Source organism: Acomys minous (genome assembly GCF_964271855.1).
Source record: "Acomys minous genome assembly, chromosome: 8".
Lineage (NCBI taxonomy): Eukaryota > Metazoa > Chordata > Mammalia > Rodentia > Muridae > Acomys > Acomys minous.
The window spans coordinates 31,581,017-31,604,522 of NC_140489.1; the positions used below are offsets into that span (position 1 = coordinate 31,581,017).

Genomic DNA, 23,506 nt, shown 5'->3' on the forward strand with positions numbered 1-23,506 from the left:
AGAGACGAGTTCTCACCCATTTAAGAATTAAGTCCTAAATAAAATTACAACAGTGGCAAACAAATTATCAGGCTGATAAGACACTGATGAATCCTAGGGAGCTCTAACAGCATAAAGGCCAAAGATGACCTTCAAATGTCACAAAAACCCATGGACATCCTTGCCATGCCCTAGGAACTCTTCCTACAGCCAAACTGTCCTGTGCTTATTACTGTGTGATGGCTTATAGAGGATTTCTAGCACAGGGAGATGGGGAAAGCCAGTGTTAAGATTTTCTGAGGCTTCAGCTGAGCAGCAAGGCAACCAACCATATGGCACTAGGTTCTGTCCTCAGCATCACTAGGAACAAAAGAGAACCCAAACTTTGAGATTCTGATTCTTTTTTGGCTTTATTACATAAATATGCATGTCAGCCTGTGGCATCCGTGGTAACAGCACCCACAATACTTATAAAGCTCCGAAGGGAAACAGGTATGAATGCGAAACCAAGCATACTTAAACAGCGGGGATCCTGTATTTACAAGTGGTGTTCTCTCAGGTTTACATTTTCTTCTTTCAACTACTTGATCACAGTGAAATCAAGGTTCAAGTTCTCTTCTGATTATAGAATCTCACTGAAAAACTTCTTAAAACCACGAAGGTAGAAGCACTACAACGTATTTCTGTTCTAGCTACCTACTTAGGTATCTTTGTGGTGTGGGGACTGAGTCAGGAGTATGTGTAAGTTATGAGTACATTATGATGAACATCTGTAAGTTCCTACTAAACCCAGGAGCTGCATTACCAATGACATACATTAACCAATGTGCTCCTCCCCATGCATAATGCCCCTTTCACTCATTCTTCTCTGTACAACATCATTTTATGATATACTTAGTGTTTTCCTGTATGTATATATACAATATAAATATATGTACACATGTACACAGTATGACATAATCTGCTTGTTTTCAGGCTACATAAAAATGGCCCCTTACAACAGTAGTTCTCCAGTGTTAGCTCTCAGCACTGAGCACGGCACTTCCAAGAGGCATCCTCGCTGGGTTAGTATGGATAAACCCGTGTGTTTTATTTGCTGTCTTGCTATGCTTCTGTTCCATCAGCAGTTACTCTGAGCTGACTGTGGTTATGAACAGCACAGTGGGCACTCACGCACACGCTGCAGCACGGCTTCCTTGTGCTGACGCCTGGGAGTGGAACTGCTGGGTCACAGGGTTCATCTATTTCCAAACTGAAGTGACAGTATCAGAGTGGCATGCTTTCTGCTCCTACACATGCATTCCTGCTGACCCACATGTCCTTTAATATTTGAGCCTGTCAAACATTCCCTTATCTAAGAGGCTAGTTATGTAATTAACAATAGTGCTGGATGCCACTGCTTGCCTGATGAACCTTATTTTTCTATTGTCTTCTTCTTGAGTTATTAGAGTTGTGTTTTTATTTTTACTTCTGCTCCATATAATAAATTTGCAAAAAAAAAATTTAATTATTAAGTTCTACATCTTAAAAACTGTTTTTGTTTTTGAAACAGGATCTTACTATATTTCCCAGGCTGGCCTGAACTCATGATACTGCAGCCTACACAACCCAAGTGTGGGCGTCATCATTCACAAGTGAAATTTATTTTTATGTATGGGTGAGGCAGGGATCTGAGCCACTCACCACACAGCACCACTGATATACAATGCCTCCAACTTGTGTTAACTTTCTTAACCTAGTTTCTTAGCCTTCTACTGTGTTCCTCTGTGAATGTCACACGTAAGTCCTAGCAACGAGCTGAGGAGGTCCTCAGGGTTCTCGGCCAGTCCCCTTTTTCTGGTCATTTAGAATAGGCTTATTGAGTTAAACAGTAAACTTGCTGAGGTTTTTGAGCAAACCTTTGAATCCAGGGATCAATTTGATTGAGTATGGCCAGTGGCTTCCTATGCCACATATAGTGTGTCTGTCCACTGATGTGCTCTTTCTCTGGTGACTTTTGACATTTTATAAAAAGTCTTTCTAAACTTTCCCAGGGTAGCTTAACTTTATGCTAATGTACAAAATGCATTCTAAAAACAGTATAATGGATGATAATAGATTCAAAATGCTGTGTATAATTAATATTAGAGAATTTAAGCTTCGGAGTATAAATGGCCTCTGGTGGGCTGACCATACTTCTCTGGAAGTCCACATTCCCAAGAGTTTAATAGATACCAAAAACTGGACTCAGTGGGTTGCAATTGATAAAATACATGTAGTAAAATTTACCATTTAAACTTTTTTTTATTCTGAGACTTTCAAACATTTTCATTATATTGGTTAGATTAACCACCCTCTCCTAACTCCACCTTCAATACTCAACAAACTTTGTGTTCTCTTTTTCTAAATTACATATATTTGCAGTTGAAACAATTGTTTTCAAACACTATATAGCTCAAAGTTTTTTCCAAAATGTACCTAGAGACCATTTTGTGTTTTCTAGATAGACAGAACACTATCTGCAACAAAATGTTGCTGCCTTGGTTTTATATTTTAAACCTTTTTATGCTGGCTCTGACTTCCAGTAAAACACTGGACAGAAACTACATTAGTGAGCATCCTCATCTCGACCATAAAGTCAATGAGAACATGGGCAGCATCTCCTCACTTAGACCGACACATCTGCACATCTGGGGCAACCTCTTTTCAGGTTAACAGGGGCCATTTCTTTTCAATAGTCAGAGAATTACTATGAATGAGTTTGGAGTTTATCAACTTTTTTTTTTTTAATTTACAATGATAACAGGAGCGTCTTCTTTAGTCTGTCAGTGTGGTGGGTGATACTGACAGGTCTTCTACTGCTACACCACGCCCACACTCTGTGAAGAGACTTTCTTATGGTACACGCTATCTTTCAGATGTGCCTAGATTTGGCAGGCTTTCATTTTTATTAGAATTTCTGCAGCTGCATTTATAAACAAAGGTGTAATTTTCCTCTTTGGTTTTATCATTAACTTATTTTGTTTTCAAGACAAATCCAGTCACACAAACCAGGTTAAAGAGTATTCTTCCATTTTCTAGTAATTTTTAATATTAGAACTATCTACTTCCAGAAAGAGCACTAGGATTACCAATTATACTGTGTAGGCCTTATGATTCCTTCCAAAGGAGAATTTTAAGTACTACACTTACACTCACAGGACTATGCTGCATTTTTTTTCATGATCCTGAGTGAATTTTACACATTACATTTTAAATGAAGTTTGTCCTTCTCAATTTGGGGAGAATAAAATTGTTGATCACATCTTACTTTTTTTCCTCATCTATGCATCTTTCTTCGTCTGCTCCTCCATTCCTTGTATATAGGAAGAGAATCCTGTCTTCTCTCATTTCATCAGTCTCTCCATGTGCTTACCTACTTTATTAGAGATAGCCCATGGGTGGCTTTGGCATCCTCTATTCTACTTCTGAACCATGTGGGTTTTGCATCTCTCTTTATGATGGCTTTCTCCTTAGATGCACATCATTGTTGTTTTCATCCTGCTTCAAATAGCATGGCATGCAGCTGTCTATTACTATTCAGTTCTAGAATACTTTCTTTACATTAAGATTTCTTTTCCCACTTTTGACTTTGAAGTATACAGAGATTTGTTATATATTCCTTGGTTATTGGCTTTTAATTTATTTTAGTGTGGGTAAAGAATGACACTATATGATTCCAAGACTTACAGTTTTTTTTCTAGCTCATAATATAGGATATAACTGATTTTTTGGTTTTTCTTTTTAAAAATTACTATTACTATTCTTCTTCTTCTTCTTCTTCTTCTTCTTCTTCTTATTATTATTATTATTATTATTATTATTATTATTATATTTACATTGGTGTTCTGCTTCCATGTATGTCTGTGTGAGTGTGTCTGATCCCTTGGAACTGGAATTAAAGACAGGTGTGACCTGCCTCATGAGTGCTAAGATTTGAAGCTGGGTCTTTTGGAAGAGTAGCCAGTGTTCTTAACTGCTGAACCATCTCTCCTTGCCAGATATCACTGATGTTCATAAACGTGCTCTTGGGTAGAATAGACTTCTCTATTTATTGGGTGCATAGTTCAAGATATGATCAATATACAAATATACTATCCTGTTGAAATCATCTCTTTTAAAGATTTACATTTATTTATCATTTAGTGTGTATGTAGGTACAAATGTACATACTTACTTCAACACAGTAAGTGTGTGGAAGTCAGAGGACAACTTGCAATTGGCTCTTTTTTTCCTTCAGGTGGATCCCAGGGACAGAACTCAGGTTGCCAGCCATTAAAGTGCCTTCACCCTCTAAGTCATCTTGCTGCCCACCTCCAGCCCCTTTTAAAGTTAAGGCTACTTACTATGTAGCCCTGCCTGGCCTCAAACTTAATGTATAGACCAGGCTAGCCTTGAACTCAGAGGTTCATATGCCCCTGCCTCTTGAGTGCTGGGATTAAAGGCATGCACCACCATCCCTGAATAGTTATAAAATGTGGCTTAGGCATAACTCATTTTGAACATGGGCATTATTAAATTACTTAAAATCTCAACCAATGTTAAACACTACCCAAAAATGATTCATGATAGCATCTATCAATGTTCTGTGGACCTGTTTTGTTTTTCTGGTTTTTTTTTTTTAATGCAGAATCTCACAGTTCTCATGGGAATGCAAGAAACCCAGAAAAGTCTAAACAATTTTGAGAAAGAAGCATAAAGCTGGGAGAAGAACCTTTCGTGATTTAAAGACTTTTACTCTAATCTACAGCAAGAAAATGGAATCATGTATAAGACAGATTTAAAAAACCAACAGGAGTAGAGCTGAGACTCTAGAAAGAAATCTTTTACATTTGTAGATAATTGATTTTGACAAGCATGCAAAGTAATACAGTGGGGAAATAACATTTTAAAATAAATGGTCCTGGAAAATACTCAACATACACATGCAGAAGAATGAAGTTAAACACCTGCACCACCTCACACACAATAAGTAACTGAAAATGGACAAAAACCCTAAATATAAGAAACTAACATGAAACACTCAGGAAAATTTATAAAGAAATCTTTATGAATTTGGGTTAGATAATAAGTTTTCAGCTATGACACAAAAAATAAAAGCAACAAAAGAAAAAATAGGGGAACTGGACTTCATGAAACTTAAAACTTCTATGCTTGAAGAAAATGAAAAGAACTAAAAGGAGGAAACTATTTCTAAGACAATTAACTGATGAGGAATTTTTATGGAGGATATATAAAGAACACAACTCATGATATACCTCAATTTAAAAACTAGCAAAGAAATCAACATACGTTTGCCCTATAAAGATATACAAAGCATGCAAAAATCAACACATCATTTGCTGGTAAGGAAATGCCCATAATAACCTTTCTATATAATTGATAAATAGATTAGATTCTAATCCACACTTTCTATGATGGGTAAAATAAAAAAGGCATTAAATGTTAGCACGGACATGCTTGATCAAACTGGGGAGTCATGAGACTTATCATATGATCTAGCATTCTACTCTAGCTATATGCCCTAGAAAATAAAAATTTGAGTCTGCACATAAATGTTACAACACTGCTTATAGCACCAATACTCATAATGGACAAAGTAGGGGGAAATGTCCACCATGTGACAAACAGAGAAACAAATGCTGTACAGCCACAACAGAACAGCATCTGGCTATTTAGGAAGCATCAAGCATAATAAATAATAACACAGATGAAGCTGGAAAACACGACACTATGAAAGAAGCCAATTACAAAGACCATTTATTGAATAATTCTAGCTATGTTAAATGTCTAGAATAAACAAATCTGTAGAAAAAGAAAGCTACCAGTGGTTGCTAGAGGCTAGGAGAAAGAAAAAAGACTGCTAATAGAGTTTCCTTAAGGGGAACAGAAAGTGTTCTGAAGTTAAGCAGTGGTATTAATTGTACCTATCTGTGAACATACTAAAAACTACTGAATTTATACAAAATAACCAAGTTTCCAAGTAGAGGTTATTATTTCAATAAAGCTGTCATGAAAACGGGCTGGAGATACAGGTCACCAGTAGGGTGTTTGTGTAACACATGCAAAGTGCTGAGTTCAATCCCAACACCGTAAAATAAATGGGAAGAAGACTGACAATATGGGTCTACTTCATTTAAAATTAAATGTCTTATCTTATAAATTCTTTGGTCATGTCATTTTTAAGTTGTCTGATGTCAGGAATAACTACTTGAATCAGAAAGAATGCAGAGAAACACCACAGGTCTCTGGTCGCCTGCAGTGGGAGCTCTACACGCCTTGCCTTCCTCATCCCCCTTATGCAGTACCCAAGAGCAGCCCTGTCTCATTCTGTATCAGTGAAGGAAAGCTAATGGGCAAAATGCATGACCCTTTTCCCGTCACAGCAGAAGGCAGCAAAGAAAACGCAAAGGGCAAAGAGAGCGTTCTGCTTTCATGGGGCTGGGGAGGAGCTGACATGGCAGGCAGTCTTCATTTTCTCACTCACCTGCCTTTGCTGAAGAGGGACGAGACAGTTTCTGGCTATAGATGTGGGCGGCACTTTGGAAAGAGGAAAAGGGGCCAATGGTGTAACTGCCTGATCGACAGCGTGGCAGGCCAGCGGGGCTTACGTTCTGGGTCCCAGGGTGTATGGAGGGAGTAGCACTGTCGGGGACTGGGTTCAGTAAGAGTGCTGACTGGTGAGGCATGCTGGGGATAGCTGGAGAGATTTGAGATAAAGAAGAATGGTGGCCAGGACCTGACGAGAGGGCAGAAGTTGTGATAATAGATGACAAATGGGTGCTGGGAAGTTTCTGCAGAAGAACAGCAGCAGGACCAGAGTAAGAACAATTGGTATAGACTAGTTTAGCCTCCTTTCCTGCTGAAGCGGTAAATCCTATTAAAGCAAAAACAAAACAAAACAAAAGAACAAGTCATTTGAGGAAAAATAAACATACAATCTCTATGACACATAAACATTTTAGAACGTCAAAATAATGTTAACATGAAACGGATCATACAGACTTTAATGGGTATTCATTTTGAACTTAATAAATTATGCTTACCAGAGACAGCCCGGTAACAAGAATTTTACTATATTTTTGTTGTTTTGTTTTGTTGTTTTTCAAGACAGGGTTTCTCTGTATGGCCCTGGCTGTCCTGGACTCGCTTTGTAGACCAGGCTGGCCTCAAGCACATAGAGATCCCCCTGCCTCCGCCTCCCCGAGTGCTGGCATCACAGGCGTGCACCATGGCGCTCGGCTTGACTTTTACTGTATTTTTAACCCTTCCTAAAAGCTTGAGTTAAGATTTCCCCCACAAAGCAGAGTAGGCACATTCTACAGATGACAGGCAAGCAGGACAAAATGTCTACGAGGAGCAGCTAATTCCTAAGCTTTGGGAAAAAAGAAAGTGTTCAGAACTGCTAAAGAAAAGGAAAAATACTTTAGAAAGAAAACAAGCTACTCATAGGCAGAAGTAAATTCTAAGGGAAAAGGAAGAACAAAAGGAAATGTCCCTGGGTAATAATGCCCCATGCATTTAACACCTGACAACTGGTTTTCTTTTCAGAGACCTATCAGAGAGAAATGTGTGTTTCAAACACTCACTAGATAACTTATCCGAATGGATTTCTGTTGCCTGCTGCGGTTTGGGCTGCTTTATTTTCACCTCTTGTACTGTCTCAGGGTGATCTGAAATAAAAAATTCTGACTTAGGCACTTTTATTAATCAAAATCATAACATGAAACACAAGTATTAATGAATGCTGGGAAACACTGTCCATCCTGGCACACTCTTTTAAGGATGGTAAAATCTGGAGCCAGTGGCCAACTGAGTGATTCCCTAAGATCCTCTACACCAGCTCCACCTCACTAAATCAAGGAGAGACTCAAACCCAAGGCAGGACTACTGACTGTGACCCAGCTAGGACCTGCCTGGAAAATGAAATAAGTAAGGGAAGTTGGGTGCTTCCATCAGGACTCGAGACTGGGCCAGGGGTGGGAAAATAAGCAATCACAGCAGCTGGCAGGCCCTGCTGGAGCCACGTCAACGTGTGTAGAGAAGAGCGACACTGTGAGGAGAGGTGCAAGTGCAGCCTCACTAACAGTTAGTGTATCACTGTGACTCTGAATCCTAAAGTATATAACTCAGTTTCCCTAAGGTTGGACACTATGTTCAATAATAGAACCAGTTTCCACTGTAGCAGTTTTTCTCTACTATAGAACCCTGAAACAGAACAGTCCAAAGCTATTTAAATACTTAGAGACATGTACCAAGGTCTGAGTCAAGGTCTGAGAGCCTCTCAGGATGGAGAGGAACATGTGGATCCTGTCCTCCCCATCATCACTGCAGGGGTGAGGCTGTCATCTGTCTGTTCAGCTGTGAGATGAACCCACACACCAAACTGTCAAATGCTTTTTTTCTTGACTGAAATCTTCATACCTCTCCCTAGGTTTATACAACAGATAAAGGAGGAACTGGTTTTCTAATATAAAAGCAGTCACTAAAAAAATAGATCTAAGAGGCTGGGCAGTGGTGGTGCAAGCCTTTAATCCCAGCATTTAGGAGGCAGAGGCAGGCGGATCTGTGAGTTCAAGGCCAGCCTGGTCTACAGAGTGAGTTCCAGGACAGCCAGGGCTACAAAAAGAAACCCTGTCTCAAAAAACCCACAAAACAACCAAAACCAAAACAAACAACAACAGATGACCTACCTCCATCACTAGGAAATGCTCATCGCCTCTATTTTGTCAAGGGATAAACAGCCCCACGGATGCCCATTTGGCCCCATTTCACCAGCTGAACACACTTTTCCCTACTCCAACCTCACTGTAAAACCTTCTCAGCTTCCCTTCCATAATAAACTCCATTCGCCAGACAACATTTTATCAACACACGGGTGCTGATGGCCCTAGCCATTAAACTGCTAGCAGCTATCAAGGGAGCTAACACAAAACATGAAAAGTAAGAGAAGAATGGACAGACAAATATGAAGTTAGAAACAAACTCCAGGAGGAAGCTGGGCTTAAGAGGACTACTAAAAAGACAATCCAGTGACACAGTTAGTCTTTAAGGAATAGCCTAAGTGGCTTTTACAACACTGGGCTGGGATGTAGCTCAGTGGTACAGAGTCGGTCTAGTCTGTGAGACTCTGGGATCAATCCCCAACCCTACAAACACAAAACAAAATCAACAATGTTTCTTTTCAAAACTCATTTTACATTTGAAAGGACCAATTTTCCTGATTACTTTTACACTACACTAAGATAGCCTTAAGAACAGCGACAAGAAGGCTGGAGAGAGGTTTTGTGGTGAGAAGCACAGGCTGCTCTTGCAGAGGACCTGGGTTCAGTCCTCAGCGTCCACACGGCAGCTCACAAGCCACTACAACTCTAGTTCTAAGGAATCTGCTGCCTTCTTCTACTCTCTATGGCACCAGGCACACATGTGGTCCACAGACATGTAGCAAGGCACTCACAAAAATAAAATAAAAATAAATAAAAATTAAAATACCGATAAAATACCAACACTGATACATTTTACCTAGGCTTGAAATGAATCTTACAGAGAAGGCACAGAGCTTGTTGATAGAGAGTGATTGCTACGTGTCTTCACAACAACATGAGGAACCAGCGAGTGTAGTGCACATTGGATTCCAAATCTCTGAGAATGGTGTTCCTCAGGAGCAAGAACTTTCAGAAACACAGGGAATGTCACAAAGCCTGGAGAAAACCGATAGCACCAGGCTTGGGACCAAGACCAGTTGCCTCATTAGGTGTGGAGCAGCTGCATACAACAACAAACAGCAAAACTCTATCAAGGTGCCAATGGTGCTGAGAGGCCTGTTTGGAGTAGAGGACAGCCAAAGAACCCAGACTAAGAGCAAAACCTTCCAGTCAGACAGATGATGGCCCGAAGCCTAGGCCCTGCGTGCTGAGGAGGAACCCACGCAAGCTCAGCTCTGGAGCTAATTTTCTCAGCTGTAATGAAGTTTGAAAATGGAGCCTGCTCTGCATGCTGTGTGGAAGTAAACAGGAAGATGTGCTCAATAAACAGGTTTCCAAAAGGAAAAGAAAACCCCAAACCCTGTTGCTGCCATGAAAATGAAAAGTAAACTCTAAAGGATGCCCTTCTTTTGCTTTAAAGACAAAAAGTTGGGCCGCGCTGGCCCGCCCACCCACCGGCCGCCAGCCCTGGCCCTGCAGCGAGTCCAGTCCAGCTGGAGACTGGTGTGCAGCCAACTCTTATTCCGGACTCCTCTCTGCAGGGCTCCACTTCTGCCTGATTGCATTTTCACTCATTAGCTGGCATACTTACCACCTTTTGCCCCGCTATCAGAATAGCTACTGCTGTTCTTAGAGCTTTTAGAGTTAGTCCCCAGGAAGACACTGGCAGACTTGTTTTTTTGGGTATAAAAGGTCAACACCTCCTCCAGTTCAGCCTCACTGAAATGAAGAAGAAAGTATGGTCAGCACAGGAAGCTGCTCTGGAAAAATCTTCTGACAATTTTATTATGGAAACAGTAAGCAGGAGAGGGGAAAGGGAGCCACACAAGCTGAAAGCTCCTCGTTAACTAATGGTTTAAAATGAGGCATAAATAAAAGCAGCCAGGGAAACGGACACCATGATGATAAGGGTTTATACACACACACACACACACACACACACACACACACACACACACACACACACACACACACGTTTTCTAGATCTGCACTATCTGATGCTGCAGCCTCTAGTTACATGGAGCTATTTAGAATCAGTTAAAATGAAATAAAACCAGCAGACTCTGCTCCTGAGTTGCACTGCACATGTTTCAGAAGTTAGGTAGTTACCTACAGAAAGTTTTACTGAAATAACAACTCATGAGAAGGAATTGAAACCATAGATTGGGTCAGAGCTTACCAGTGACCTATTTTTGTATGCTAACCCCTCCCCAACTTACACACACACACACACACACACACACACACACACACACACACACACACACACACACGGGGGGGGGGGTGCACCTTTAAAAAAGAAAAAAGAAAAAGCTTCTTCATAGCCACAGAAGGCAGTTATCATCTGGCTGCAGTTTGCAATGCATCTGCCTGTTCCTAGATACCTGACCTATCTGCACGCACATGGCCACGAGCCACCTTAACTGGGCACTTACAATGACTGAAATTACGTCTGTTATGAACAGCCACAAAGGATAAAGTGTCAGAAAGCATAGGAGAGCAGAGGTGGGCCTCCGAGCAAACATTCACACACAGATTTCACTGCAGCTTAGCCAAAGGGCTCAGAAGCGATAACACAAGGATTTTCAACATGTACAGCCACTTTTTGGTAGCCATTTTCTTATGCCTGGAGCTTGGTAACTTTCAAGGAGATGAAGCAGCCCACACTAATGAGAACTCAGGGAAGCACCTCTATGCATCACTATAAACCCGAGGATCCCACGGAGCAAAGCAGCACAAGATAAATAGTATTAGTAACTACCCACATCTGCAGCTCGAGGTGCACTGGGCCCTGCTTCTCTCCAGCAGTGTTTTATTTGGCGCTTCTCAGAGTATCTGAAGGCAAGGGTAGCTGGCCTAACTCCAAGCCGTTCAGTACCTGTCTTATCCTCTGCCCACTTCCTCATTTGGGTCTTCCTGCCTCCTTCCTGCAGGCATTTGAGTTTGTCAGCCTGTTGAAAAAAACCTCTGTACTCTCCTTAACTTCGTAGAAGACCCTACTCAATCACGCAGTTCCCAGAAATTGTTATAATCGACAGTAAATACGACCCAATGTATTTTCATCTCCAACACTATTAGTTTAGAGTATATATGGTTTATATTTAGAATCTAGTTATATGTCTTTTTTTTAATGTGTGTGAAAGTTTGAGTGTTTTTTTTTTTTTTTTTAATTAAGATCCTAACTATAGCCAGGCAGTGGTGGTGCACGCCTTTAATCCCAGCACTTTGGAGGCAGAGGCTGGTGGATCGCTGTGAGTTGAGGCCAGCCTGGTTTACAAAGTGAGCCCAGGACAGCCAAGACTAAACAGAGAGACCCTGTCTCGAAAAACAAAACAAAACAAAAAAAAGATCCTAACTACTTTCTTAGTATCATCTATGTTTTTTTGAGACAGGATTTTTCTGCAATGTCTGTCCTGGAACTCACTTTGTAGGCCAGTCTGTAGATTTGCCTGCCTCTGCCTCCCAAGTGCTGAGATCAGAGGCTTGCCTGGCTCTGTTCCTTCTCTCTTCTAATGCTCTCCATTACCTTATTTACTTTATGTGTGAGTACATCCATGCGATGGTGCAGCTGGGGAGGACAACCTGCAGAAGTGGTATTTTTCCTTCCACCACATGGGTCCTGGGAACAGAACTCAGGCCTCTGGCTTGAGCACAAGTGCCTTTACCATGAGCCATCTCACCCTCTGTTGTTTTTGCTGTTTTTATAAGGCTGATGTGCAAAGATGTCTCTTGCTCCTTTTCTATACCTGTTTTCTCAAGCATATTACTCATGACTTCAGACTGTCCACAAAATAGCATATACAACTGCAGACCCTACAAAATTATGTGTTTGCTGCACACCTAAAACACAAGACACTCAGGTGATGGTGAAGTCTGTACAAGGAGTTAACCAAGGACCTCACTGTTAGCAACTGATAAACTACTACCTAATTTAACGTCACAAATAATGGAATGTTGATTTTCCATGGATAGCCTACTGATTGTGACTTGGACAGCCTTAGCCTAATTAAAGGAGCTTAGACTTGCTTTTTCCTTTAGATTAGGGGTTTCTGCACAACTCTCTAATTCGAAAAAAATAGATTTTTAGATTTTACTATTTTATATGTATGGCTGTTTTGTCTGTCTATCTATATGTACATATGCATACGTAGATTGCCCTCAGAGGTCAGAAGAGGGTGTCAGATCCCTTGGGAGGAGAGTTAGAAATGGCTGTGAGCCACCATGTAGTGCTGGGAATAGAACCCAGATCTTCTGCAAAATCAGACAATGCTTCTAAGCTCTGAATCAACTCTCCAATTTAAAAAAAAGGCCTTCATTCTGAGTTTTTACAAAAGTTAGAGTTAAGTGTTTCTGTTCTCTCTTCCTCTGGAAATACAATGTCATTGGGCAAAATGGCCTGGCTGGTTTACATCAAAACAGAGTGAAACAGAGAGTGTTAATTTCTCAAGGTCAACCCTAAGCATGAGGCCCTTTTTCTGTTTTATACAAATTGGGCACAGCCCTCACAGTACTGAGAAACTGCCAACTCCTTACCCTACTTGCCGTGGACAAAATTTGGTCCTCTCTACAGCATCAGTAGGTCAGGGATAAATCTGGACCCACTGTACTTTGGAAGCCTCTAGTTTCACATTTCCAAGAGGCTCTTGGTTCTCTCAGGCTAGTGTATTTTGAAGGCTGTCTAGAACTGTGGCCCAGACACCAAGCAGCAATGTTTTGATAACTGAAGTCATGACAACACCAACACAACTGGGTGAGATATGGAGAGGCCAAACTGAGGAGACACTCCTGCCTTCTGGGGCTGAGCTTATTCATATCCACGTGTCAGGAACAAGGGCTGTTGTTGGTGAGTCAACGGGCAGCTCAGCAGATGGAAGGACGGCGTTACTAAGAATCAGGGACCTGTACCTTGCTTGTCGGATGAACCCCTGAAAGCTTTCTGCGTTCACCCCATCTTCCTCCTCCTCTTCTAGTTTCTTCTTGGACTTCTTTTCAGCCATTTGTTCTGTTTCCTACCCATGTCCAACCCCAGAGAAAAACAACAAAATCAAACTGATGCCTATAAATGTGCGTCATCTGCTTTCGTTACCTTGGGCTAATGGCTCCTTACAGGAAGACTTTAATTCTTTGTGTACTGTCATCATCTATACATTTGGTCATCATTCCATGCAATGTTTTGAAATTCCCAAGTTACAGTGGCAGAATGTGGTTTTTAGTTATGTTATCACTTTCCCCTAACACAGCTCATACAGAAGGAGCCTTTAATAGCTACTTCTGGGATGACAACTGCAGCTCCCCAGGACAACAGACATACACTATTTTGTTGCAATTCAGAGAGGAAGGACTGACTGAGTTCTGACTTGTGTAAGACAAAAAAAATATCAACTGATCTGGAGTAAACTGTGGCTACAGGTTTAGTGTGCTGGACACTGTGTCCACTAGCTTTTTCATGTAATTTCAGAAAAGCCATGTCAACCTCCAGAACTCAGCTTTTCTTCTTACATAGTGGAGATACTTTTTCTCCCCAAAATAATATTTTAAAAAATGGATTCTAGAACCTTAGACATAAGACACTTTGGAAAAAATTATAATTAAATAGTATATTACATAGGTGTGAAGTCATATCCCTGTTTCAAACATCTCAGAAGAAAATCTAATCCTCCCAAAAGGGAAATACAAGTACCATTTTAAATTCACAGTTTACGTTTACTCTCAAATGATCAACTCACTACCGCCTGTAGGCACAATATACAGTTACACACAGCCGGGTCTTTCTCAGGTATACTGGAGTACATAAGAACGTGCACTTTCCTAAGGGTTAAGGATAGCACTGGCCCTCATGATGAGCAGTTTTTCAGCCTAGTCGGAATGTCCTTGAGAGATCCAAGGGGATGGTGCTGTCAAGAGAGCAGACCAAAGCAGAGTGGCCTGTTCCTAACAGGGCGATGAGCCAGCATACAAGATTATCAGGTGATGACTCACCTTGTTGTACACGACGATAAAGTCACTTAGCTGGTGGGCAAGGATTCGTCTGCGCTCCAGAAGTGCCAACCGCCGACTAGGCAACACCATCCTCAGCGAGTGCTGGAGGTTACTTGATGCCCGCTTGAGGAAACGTACCACTAGCTCCTGTATAAAATGAAGAGAAAGAGAGAGACGAGAGTAGGGATTGTGCCAAACATCAGAAGACAAGCAATGACGGGACTCAACACAAGATGTGAGGAGAGGTGTTGTCACACATCTTTACAAACGTGATAGGTGTAAGGACTACAGAAAAACAAAAGAAAAAGATCTCATTCTCTTCTTCAGTGTGCTGGTAACCAAAAAGTAAAAATCAAGTGTGGATGCAAGTAAGTATGTAACAGAGCAGTAACACACACCCTAATATGTATACTAACTGAACTGTCCTAGTTCAAAGGGTGGATATTACTTTTAATAAGGTGCTCACTTAGGAAATGTAGCATTCATGTCAGTGCAAACTCAAATCACAGATGCAGACGATCTCATCAAAGGTGAGAAGGCAGAAAAAAAGCAGACTCGGGTGTGATGGCACATGCTTATAATCCTAGTGCTTGGGAGGCTGAGGTAAGAGGATGACAAGTTGGAGGCCAGCCTGGGCTCCAGAGTAAGACCATACAACAAAACAAAACAAATCAGTATAGAGAGAAACCTAATAGAAAGCAATGCCACCGAGGCCAGAAAGAAGAGGGTTAAATGTCAAAGACTCTCAAAGAAGCTGGAGCAAGAAACGATCAGAAGCTAGAGACCAGGCCCTGAACTGAGGTGGCATCAAGAGACTTCACATAAGGACAGTGACGGCTGCAAGAAATGCATGTGGAATGAACAAAGGTGAGGGTGACAGGACAGGAATCTGGAGGACACACAATCACACACACACACACACACACACACACACACACGCACACATGCTCCCATGCACGCCCATGCATGATCACAGTTATTAAGAGAATAAAAGACTACACTTCAGTTAAGATAGAGACAAAGGATTGAACTTGAAATTGAGGATCTCAATTGGATCATCTGTAACAGCACAAATTCAGAGATTTTGTGGAACCACAGAACCCACAGAGGCAATAGCCCATAAAATAATAAAACTGTTTTCAAGTGGGGGGTGGTGTCTTGGGACTTGCGGTGAGGTGCCTCTGAGCTATCAGATACAGACCCCCTGGATCAGAGAGGGAAGGGTGTGCCTGCGCTCCTCATGAGCAAGGCCACTGGCCCTCAAGCCATGGCGGGGTAGCTTTGGGTAGACTTTCAAGAAGGAATTTACACAATGTTTACTCGGCTTTACAGTGATGATCTTACATATTCTTGAGGAAAGCCTCACATCTTGGGTGAATTCTCAGCCAGCAACTGAAATGGCTAGTTTGGTTGCTGTTTATGTTTGTTTGCTTGCTTTTCGTTGTTTTCTTTTAAATGATTTTTAATTTGATTTTTGTTCTTTGCCTCCTCCTCCAATTTTCTACAGCATAAAGGGTACAGCCTCATAACAGATGGTTGGATTTCACTGCCGTCTTTATTATAGGATGGTTTAAACTACTGCACTAAAACGTTTTTGTTGTTGTTGTTTTTAAATTGGAGCAGGCAAACCAACTTTCAAAAAGGCAGGCTCAATTTATTTCCCATTTGGAAAGAGCAGATCTAACATTTTCCACTGATGGCTGAAGTATTATTCATGACACACAAGGTTTATCTCCAGGTTATATTGGCTACTTTAAATTCATCATTTCTTTTTTTAAAAATTGTTTTTAAAAAATTCACCTTGCATTGTGTAGAGAGAACTAAGTCAGAACTGACAAAGGACACATCCTCCTCAGAGCTAAAGATGCGCCTGCTTTTGGTAATGGCTGTAGTTTTAAAGGGTCATAAAAAAGGCTGTGGCTTATTCTACAAGCTCTGATCTTACAAAAGAACTTGATGATTTCTGTTATTGTGATCCAGAATATTAAATCATGGGTGTGTTCAAATAACTCATACAAGATCATAATTGTCATTTAATTTGATTCTGGTAACTTAAAATTATTACACAATTACAAGTAGCAAAGCAAGAAGTTAAGCTGAGGAATGGTACTTTCTGCGAGAGCTTACAAAGATGCTCTGACTTTCAAAGAGACTAGCTCCCGCCCTTTCACCTTTACATGGGTTCTGGGAATCAAACTCAGATCTCTAGGCTTGCACGGCAAGACCTTCAACTGCTGAGACGTTTGCTGAGTCCTGCAGTGATTCTTTTACCAGAATATATTGCTGAGCTGGGGACGAAAGGAGAGGAGGAGAGAAATAAAACAAGTCAAAGGTCCCAGCAAGCAGAGCCTCACCATCTGTTCATCTTCCTTGGCAGCCCAACTGGGACTGAGCGTCTGACCACCACTGTCTTTCGTCAGACGGACTTGCACATGCTGAAGATAGGCAGAGAATGCTAACCGGGCCTGCACTTTGCTGTAGAAATCCAAAACAATACATCATTATGAGACAGAACGGTAACCCTACCAGCCACATACCTTCCAAGGATCAAACACATACTTTAAGGATCCTTTGTTAAGATGGCTAAGAATATAAAAATTGTTACGTAGACACTACTGAATAAAGAACCCTCCCAAACGCTACATGTGTTTTTAAATTATTTCCCATACAAGAATCAGTGATAATTCTTCTCATTATTAGCAAGGCAGGGGAGGGATACTCAAAAACTGAACATCACTTATCTCTTTCAGCTTTGGAGAACGCTCTTGGGAGAATCCAGTGCCAGTGTTCACCCAGACATTGGTAGTAAAGAGGAAAAGGGGGTGCGGTGTGGGCGCCCTCCAGGACATACTTATCAGTTAATATATAAATACACATCTTATTAGGAATAAGTTAAGACTCCTAGTGTGAAAAGGCCTCAAGCAGGAACTAAATGAGTCCTACAAAGAAACTTTTGAGCCCAACTTTTATTTTACGGTCATGCACTTCTCCACTACCCGATAGGAGTGGCTGGGGCCCAGATCAGTGAATGTGGCCCAGCAGAGCTTGGTGTACATGACCTGACAGGCAGGGACAAACCCAGAGGCTCAGTGGAGAAAATGGTGAAACAGCCCATAAGGACAGCTGTTTTCTGCATGGTGGTCTAGGTCACAGACAAGGACTGTCCTCAGGCTGCAGTGTGAAAGCCAGCAGACCAGAGACACAGCGACGACTTTCACTTCAGCAGCTAACTGAGGCAGATCTGTTTTCTTTCAGGCAAGATTTCAGTTACTTCAGCTGATCGGCCTCCTGACACTGAAGCCAAAATTACATCAGCTAAGATTAGGGCCCAACACAAGCTCCGTTCACAATCCTCACACACGTAATCACTGAACACTGTCTGCTTGTGTTTCCTAAGGTGAAGATGAAGGGTTCATCCCAAGCAGACTGAAGATCCTAAAGGGGTCTAGACTGAGTGTGTCTGGGGGGACTGGAGTGCAGGGGAGTCAGGCCAGGAGGTCTGCTTGCTCTTGAGTTTTCATCTGTAAGCGTTTCCAGCAAGTGAGCTATAAATACAGTTACAATCTTATTGCTAACAGGAGCAACCATGGGAGCATAATGTGAATAGGAAACAATGAATTTAAATGTCCAAATGTTCCCAACAAGACATTCCTGCTCCCATCTAGAGAACAACAGCGTTCCAGATACTTCCACCTACAGATAAGTACCACTATACTGACGGAAGCCCTCACACTGATCGTTAAGTGCAATTCTGATCCTTATTTTGTTTCTGTACCTTGTTTGCACTGAGGTTTTCCTGTCTATAGACTGGAAGGCTAACCTGAGAGCATCTCAAAGGCACTGACCAGCCACTGGCATGCCCCTTACTCAGAGACCTGGACCGAGGGATGAGACAAGCATGATTTGTATCAAAGCAACCTGGCTTTAAAATCCACAAGGTTGCAACACAGATCCTTGGCAGCTAAGTCATGCAAGGAGGTCGTGCGTGCAGTCTCCAACCCCAGCTTTGGCCTTCCCCAGAGCCCTGAGACCATTGAAACATCCCATAGGACAATAGGCCAGAGTCTGGAGTCCACTGACTTACAGCAATCCACCCTACAAGCTCAGTTTCCTCACTAAAAGTGAAGACCCTAAGAGTTACCAAGAAGTACTTATTCAAGCACAGCAGCACAGGAGGATGTTATTGCTGGAATAAAGCTCAGGATACACTTCCATCTTCCATTTCCAATTCTCTACGCCCTCCCACCCCATTTCAGGAAATAGTTTCAGAAATCCTGATCTGACCCTGCCCCTTGGCTTGACAAAGAAGACTGAAGCCTGGAAAAGGTCTCTGACTCTCTGACTTGCCCTCAGTCAAGTAGCCAGTTAGTTCAATCCAGAGACCAGAACGCAGATTCCGGAAATGAGTTCACACAGCCTGAACTCATTAATGAACTATGCTCATTCTCCACAGCCCCCTCCCAAACCTGAATTCACTCGGCACCTCCTGGCCGAAGTATGAGATCTGGTCTCTGGAAGCACAGGCCATGACACCCAGGCAACTCGGCTTCCCCATCTTATGCCTCAGAACAAGAGCTGGCCTCTTCCCACCTTTCTTTCAGGACCCTTCTCTGCCAACACGTCCATTTCTATGTCTCAGTCCTCTGGCCATCAACTCCTTCCTCTTAAGTCTATAAATAGGCTCCAGAGTCCCTATCTTTAAAAACAAATTTCCCTCTCCATGATGTGGTCTCACCTTTCTTTCGCTGCCAAGTCTGCGGGAACAGTAACTTCACACTTGCTCTTTTATTTCCTCGGCTTACAACTGCTTCTCCACCCACCAATTCAGGAGTGTCCCTTTATTTCTCCATGCAACATTAGTACCTCAGGCACTCTATGCAGACCTGACACCATCCTTCTGCCGCTGGCAGGGTTACTCTTGCCCACTCAGAAGCCCGTATCTGAACTGTTCCCTCTTGGTCTTTGGTCTGACCTACCCAGAGTGGTCCTCCCCCAGTATGGTCCTCTCTGGTCTTCCTCCCCATCACACTGAGGTAATCTGAACTAACAGTAATAGTAATGCCCACTGTAAAGCTTGAACTATGAACCTTGACCTATCAGCTGCAGCTTTTCTGTTTTTGCCCATTGCTGGTGTCACCACACTAGCCAATGCAGAGCTTTGGTCTGCCACTCTTACCTCACAAATAGCCTAAGCCCCCCTTGTTCTCGCCATTCCTGTAACATTACTCTCTGGCCAACACTTCCATCTTCCAGGTTTGGACAATTCTAACGGCCCCTTTGTGCGTTGTGCTTCTTCTCTTATCACCTGCTCTCTCACAATGCGAGCAAAAGCAAAAATTGCTTTCTAAAACCAGGCCTGACTCTATCATGCAGCTACTTCAAAACCACACAGAGACAAAGCCCGGTTCCCCTAATGCCTGTGCACAATCTAGCAGCATCCATCTTGGGGAAGTCTAATTCCTTACCACACCCTCCTGGTCTCTCTAGCCTCCCAGTCTGCCATTTCAGTGGCCTGTGTTTTGTTCTGCCTGGGATCCCCTGCCTCCTGGCAGTCAGACACAGAACTGACTCCTCATACAAACTCACTGCAAAGCTCACCTCTCCATGTATGGTTATCAGTTTGAGTGACCCTCTGCCCGCCATGACACCATTTCACCATCCTCAAAGCATTGTCTAGTGCCTGGAATACCATGTTTGCTTACTGTCTGTCTTCCCAGCAGACTATGGGCTCCCCACTCCTGCTTTTCTCCCTGCTGCAATGTTTTATGGTCTAGCATACTCCGAGCACTGAGCAAGTACTCAGTCATGTGTACTGATGAACTGGAGGGAATGACTACACTACCCCATTTCTGTGCCCCTTACTTCTACCTACTCGGCACTCTCAACACTTCCAGTTAAGGCTGGTTCAAAGGTCACCCCACATGTTATGCCTCCCTGGCCCTCTTCTTCTCTGTCCTCATGGGATCAGAGTCCCAGCTCCTGAAGCAGCTCACACACTAACCCTGAGCTGCTTGAGCTCATTCTGGTCACTCTGGACTCGTAGTGAGATGAATGCCAACCAATCATCTGTTGAGCCTATGAAGCCTGTGATAACAGGCATGTTTAGCCAATCATTAGTTCTCAGGACTTCTGTGACTATCAGAGGGACTGTGAAGCCACTACATACTACCTGGCATTCATTACAAGTCAGTGATAAACAGCTTGACCGACCGCCATCACTCTCAAGGGTACCCACCTTAGGTTTCCATTATCCTGGAGAATCTGCATCAGATTAAATTTAGACTCTGGCTCTTGAGTCTCAATTTTGCAGCACTGTTCACCTTTATTAGTCCACTCAGCAACTTTCATGGCACTTTCTCTGGGTGAATTTTCTACTATAACAGTCAATGAAGGTGTGTACTTGGCTTGATTTTCTCCGAGAGACCCTGCAGACTCCTCCTGGGATGCTTCCTGCTCTTCATCGTCATTGTCCAGTCCATCTTCTTCCTCCTCTTCACTCTCTGTCTCAGTTTTAATATTCATTTCAGCTGGCTGGGCAATCACTAAATGCGAAGAATCACTAATGTTGCTGAAAAAAGGATTAAAATGTCCTCTCTCCCAACACCTTTCTTCTATCTTTTTAGTAAAAGCCCATTTCTAAGTCTAACTAACAATAGGACATAGAATGCCCAGAAAGCACATGACTCTCTCATCTTATACTCCAAACAGCTCTCTTAGTGATCACCATTAATGTTGATAGCTCCCATCATACCTCACGGCTCTCCCGACACAAGGCACTCCCTACCGCAAAATACCCTTCGCTGAGTACTTTCTCTAGCATGGCAGGGGCATTTAAAAAAGCAAAAACAGAAGCAAATCCCCTCCATGGAGGTACAAAGAGATGGGGAATATCCTACAAGCTTTCGTTTGCTGCTGTGTTAGGACAGGAACCATATCTCTCTTTTTTCATAAACTCATCAGTGAAACCCGAGTGACCAGTGAGCTGCCCAGGTGCTCCACAGAGGTTAGTGGGGGTGCTATCAATCGGTCTGTTGAAAACACATCTGCAGTGTTGGAGGATCTAGGACAGAAACTCCTTCATCTGAAATACTCATGCCACCTGGCAATCTCAAAATAATGAACTGGGATTACGAAGCCATCGGTCCCTGCAGCACTGCTCAGAACCTGCTAACCGGAACACCCATCATTTCTAAAGTATCAAGTATGTGTTTGACGGTGGGATGAGAGCAGGAGCTAAAATATGCACTTCACTTTGGGCAGTCTTCAATGCAAGTATTAAGGAATTGGCCATCTAAAAATTTATAATCTTTTCAAAATTACGGTTCCACACAGGGAAAGAGTACCTAGAGCAAAACTAACCTCCTGTGATCAGTTCTGACTCATTAGGTACAAAGGAAGACAGTGGCTAACTGGCTCTGCCAGGACCCAGAGCTACAGCTTGTTGTTGAATGCTCACTGGCAGGTACCTGGGTATTTTGGTCTCATTGCCCTCAATCTGCCACTCCGTCGTCTACGTTTTCGCACCTCCAGAGACAGAAGCTTCCTCTCATAAAGAGCAGCGTGCAGCTTGGCCTTGGAGTTCATGCTCTCCACCTTCAGTTCTGGAGCTCCATCAGTAGTCACTCTGCAGGAACACACAGCAGGCACAACTTCAGACAGCACTCTTGCTTAAACTGTGTGTGCTGGGACATGCCTGTAATACTAGCACTCAGGGTGGAGAGGCCGGAGAAGCTTAAGGTCAAAGTCATCAATAGCTATACAAGTTTGAGGCCAGACTCAGATACAAAAGGCAGTGAAGTCCTCTTCTCTATTCCAAGACTAGGACAACAGACTTGGTGAACTCTAAAGCAGTTAGAGTTCCCAGGTAAGTGGAAATACTAGTCAACACTAAGACTTTATTAATGGCTTCCCTGAACTTATTAAATGCTCTGAATAAAAACATATGTGAAGGCAACACTTAAATACCTGTAAGCATCTAATAATATTGGTTATTACTTTACTGCAGGGACTGTAAAGTGTCACCTCCCATTAGACCTTCAGAAGGACTGGGAGATAGCAGTAATATTTTAATACTTGAGATATAAAATACATTTTATTAAAGTTACAATTTTCCCATTAGTATTTAAACATCCTTTTGAAAGCACACAATAGTTAATACATACAAATTTGACAGAGGTGGCAGTGGAGGAGAACCGATGATGGCCTGAGAATAGGGCAGTGGTGTCTAGGGGACTATGACTCAACAGTGAAGAGTCTCTGCAAAGCTGCAGAGGCTGTGCGGGTCTCCCCAGTCTAATCCTCCACAGTATGGGGATATGCTACAGCTCATGACCTTCTGTGGACCCATATCACTCCACAAAGAGATGAGAGAGGGGCAGAATCCCTTCAGGTGTTGAGTATAGTCAGAAATTAGAGTCAGAGGTACAGACATGAGCTGGCAGCAGACAGAGACAAGTCCCAAGCCCAGCAGGTTCTGAGTGAGAAGAGGGATAGGGAAGGGGGCTGGCAATACCCATGCCGGCTGTCAGTAAGACGATCACAGAGTAGAAACATGAGTGCTATGGGGCCCAGTCCAGACAAGGAGTGGACAAAACACAGGGCCTTTACTTTCTGAACATCTCACCACCATTTCTGATGCAAGATAACACTATGGTGCCCAGTCTGACAACTTTTGGGCTCAAGTGATCCTCCTGCCTTGGCGTCCCAAGTAGCTACAACTAAAAAATGTTCAAACTTATCTAATATGATACTCCCAAAGACCGAACTGCATAGAGCTCTGAAAAATGCCAATTAAATAATAAATAACTCAGACTGAAAAGCATCAT

General features: G+C 42.5%; 1 protein-coding gene and 1 long non-coding RNA gene across 18 annotated transcripts in view; one reads left to right on the forward strand and one right to left on the reverse strand.

Annotated features, from left to right (window-relative positions):
• On the forward strand, positions 1-6,472 carry LOC311602940. Its single transcript, XR_014780901.1, has 3 exons — positions 1-640; positions 955-1,043; positions 4,628-6,472. It is a non-coding gene; the product is annotated as an uncharacterized lncRNA (long non-coding RNA).
• Positions 1-23,506, reverse strand: part of TTLL5 (tubulin tyrosine ligase like 5) — a 238,117-nt gene that overhangs the window by 131,277 nt on the left and 83,334 nt on the right. For 15 of the 17 annotated variants that reach the window (XM_084791597.1, XM_084791593.1, XM_084791583.1 and 12 more), the window contains 8 exons: positions 22,148-22,305; positions 20,917-21,223; positions 17,036-17,156; positions 14,682-14,828; positions 13,608-13,711; positions 10,294-10,421; positions 7,587-7,670; positions 6,485-6,874 (listed from right to left, as the gene is read on the reverse strand). In XM_084791597.1, the coding sequence (XP_084647723.1) occupies positions 6,485-6,874; positions 7,587-7,670; positions 10,294-10,421; positions 13,608-13,711; positions 14,682-14,828; positions 17,036-17,156; positions 20,917-21,223; positions 22,148-22,305 (1,439 nt within the window). The remainder of the gene's footprint in view (positions 1-6,484; positions 6,875-7,586; positions 7,671-10,293; positions 10,422-13,607; positions 13,712-14,681; positions 14,829-17,035; positions 17,157-20,916; positions 21,224-22,147; positions 22,306-23,506) is intronic. The other 2 variants (XM_084791586.1, XM_084791585.1) reach the window with 1 other exon arrangement.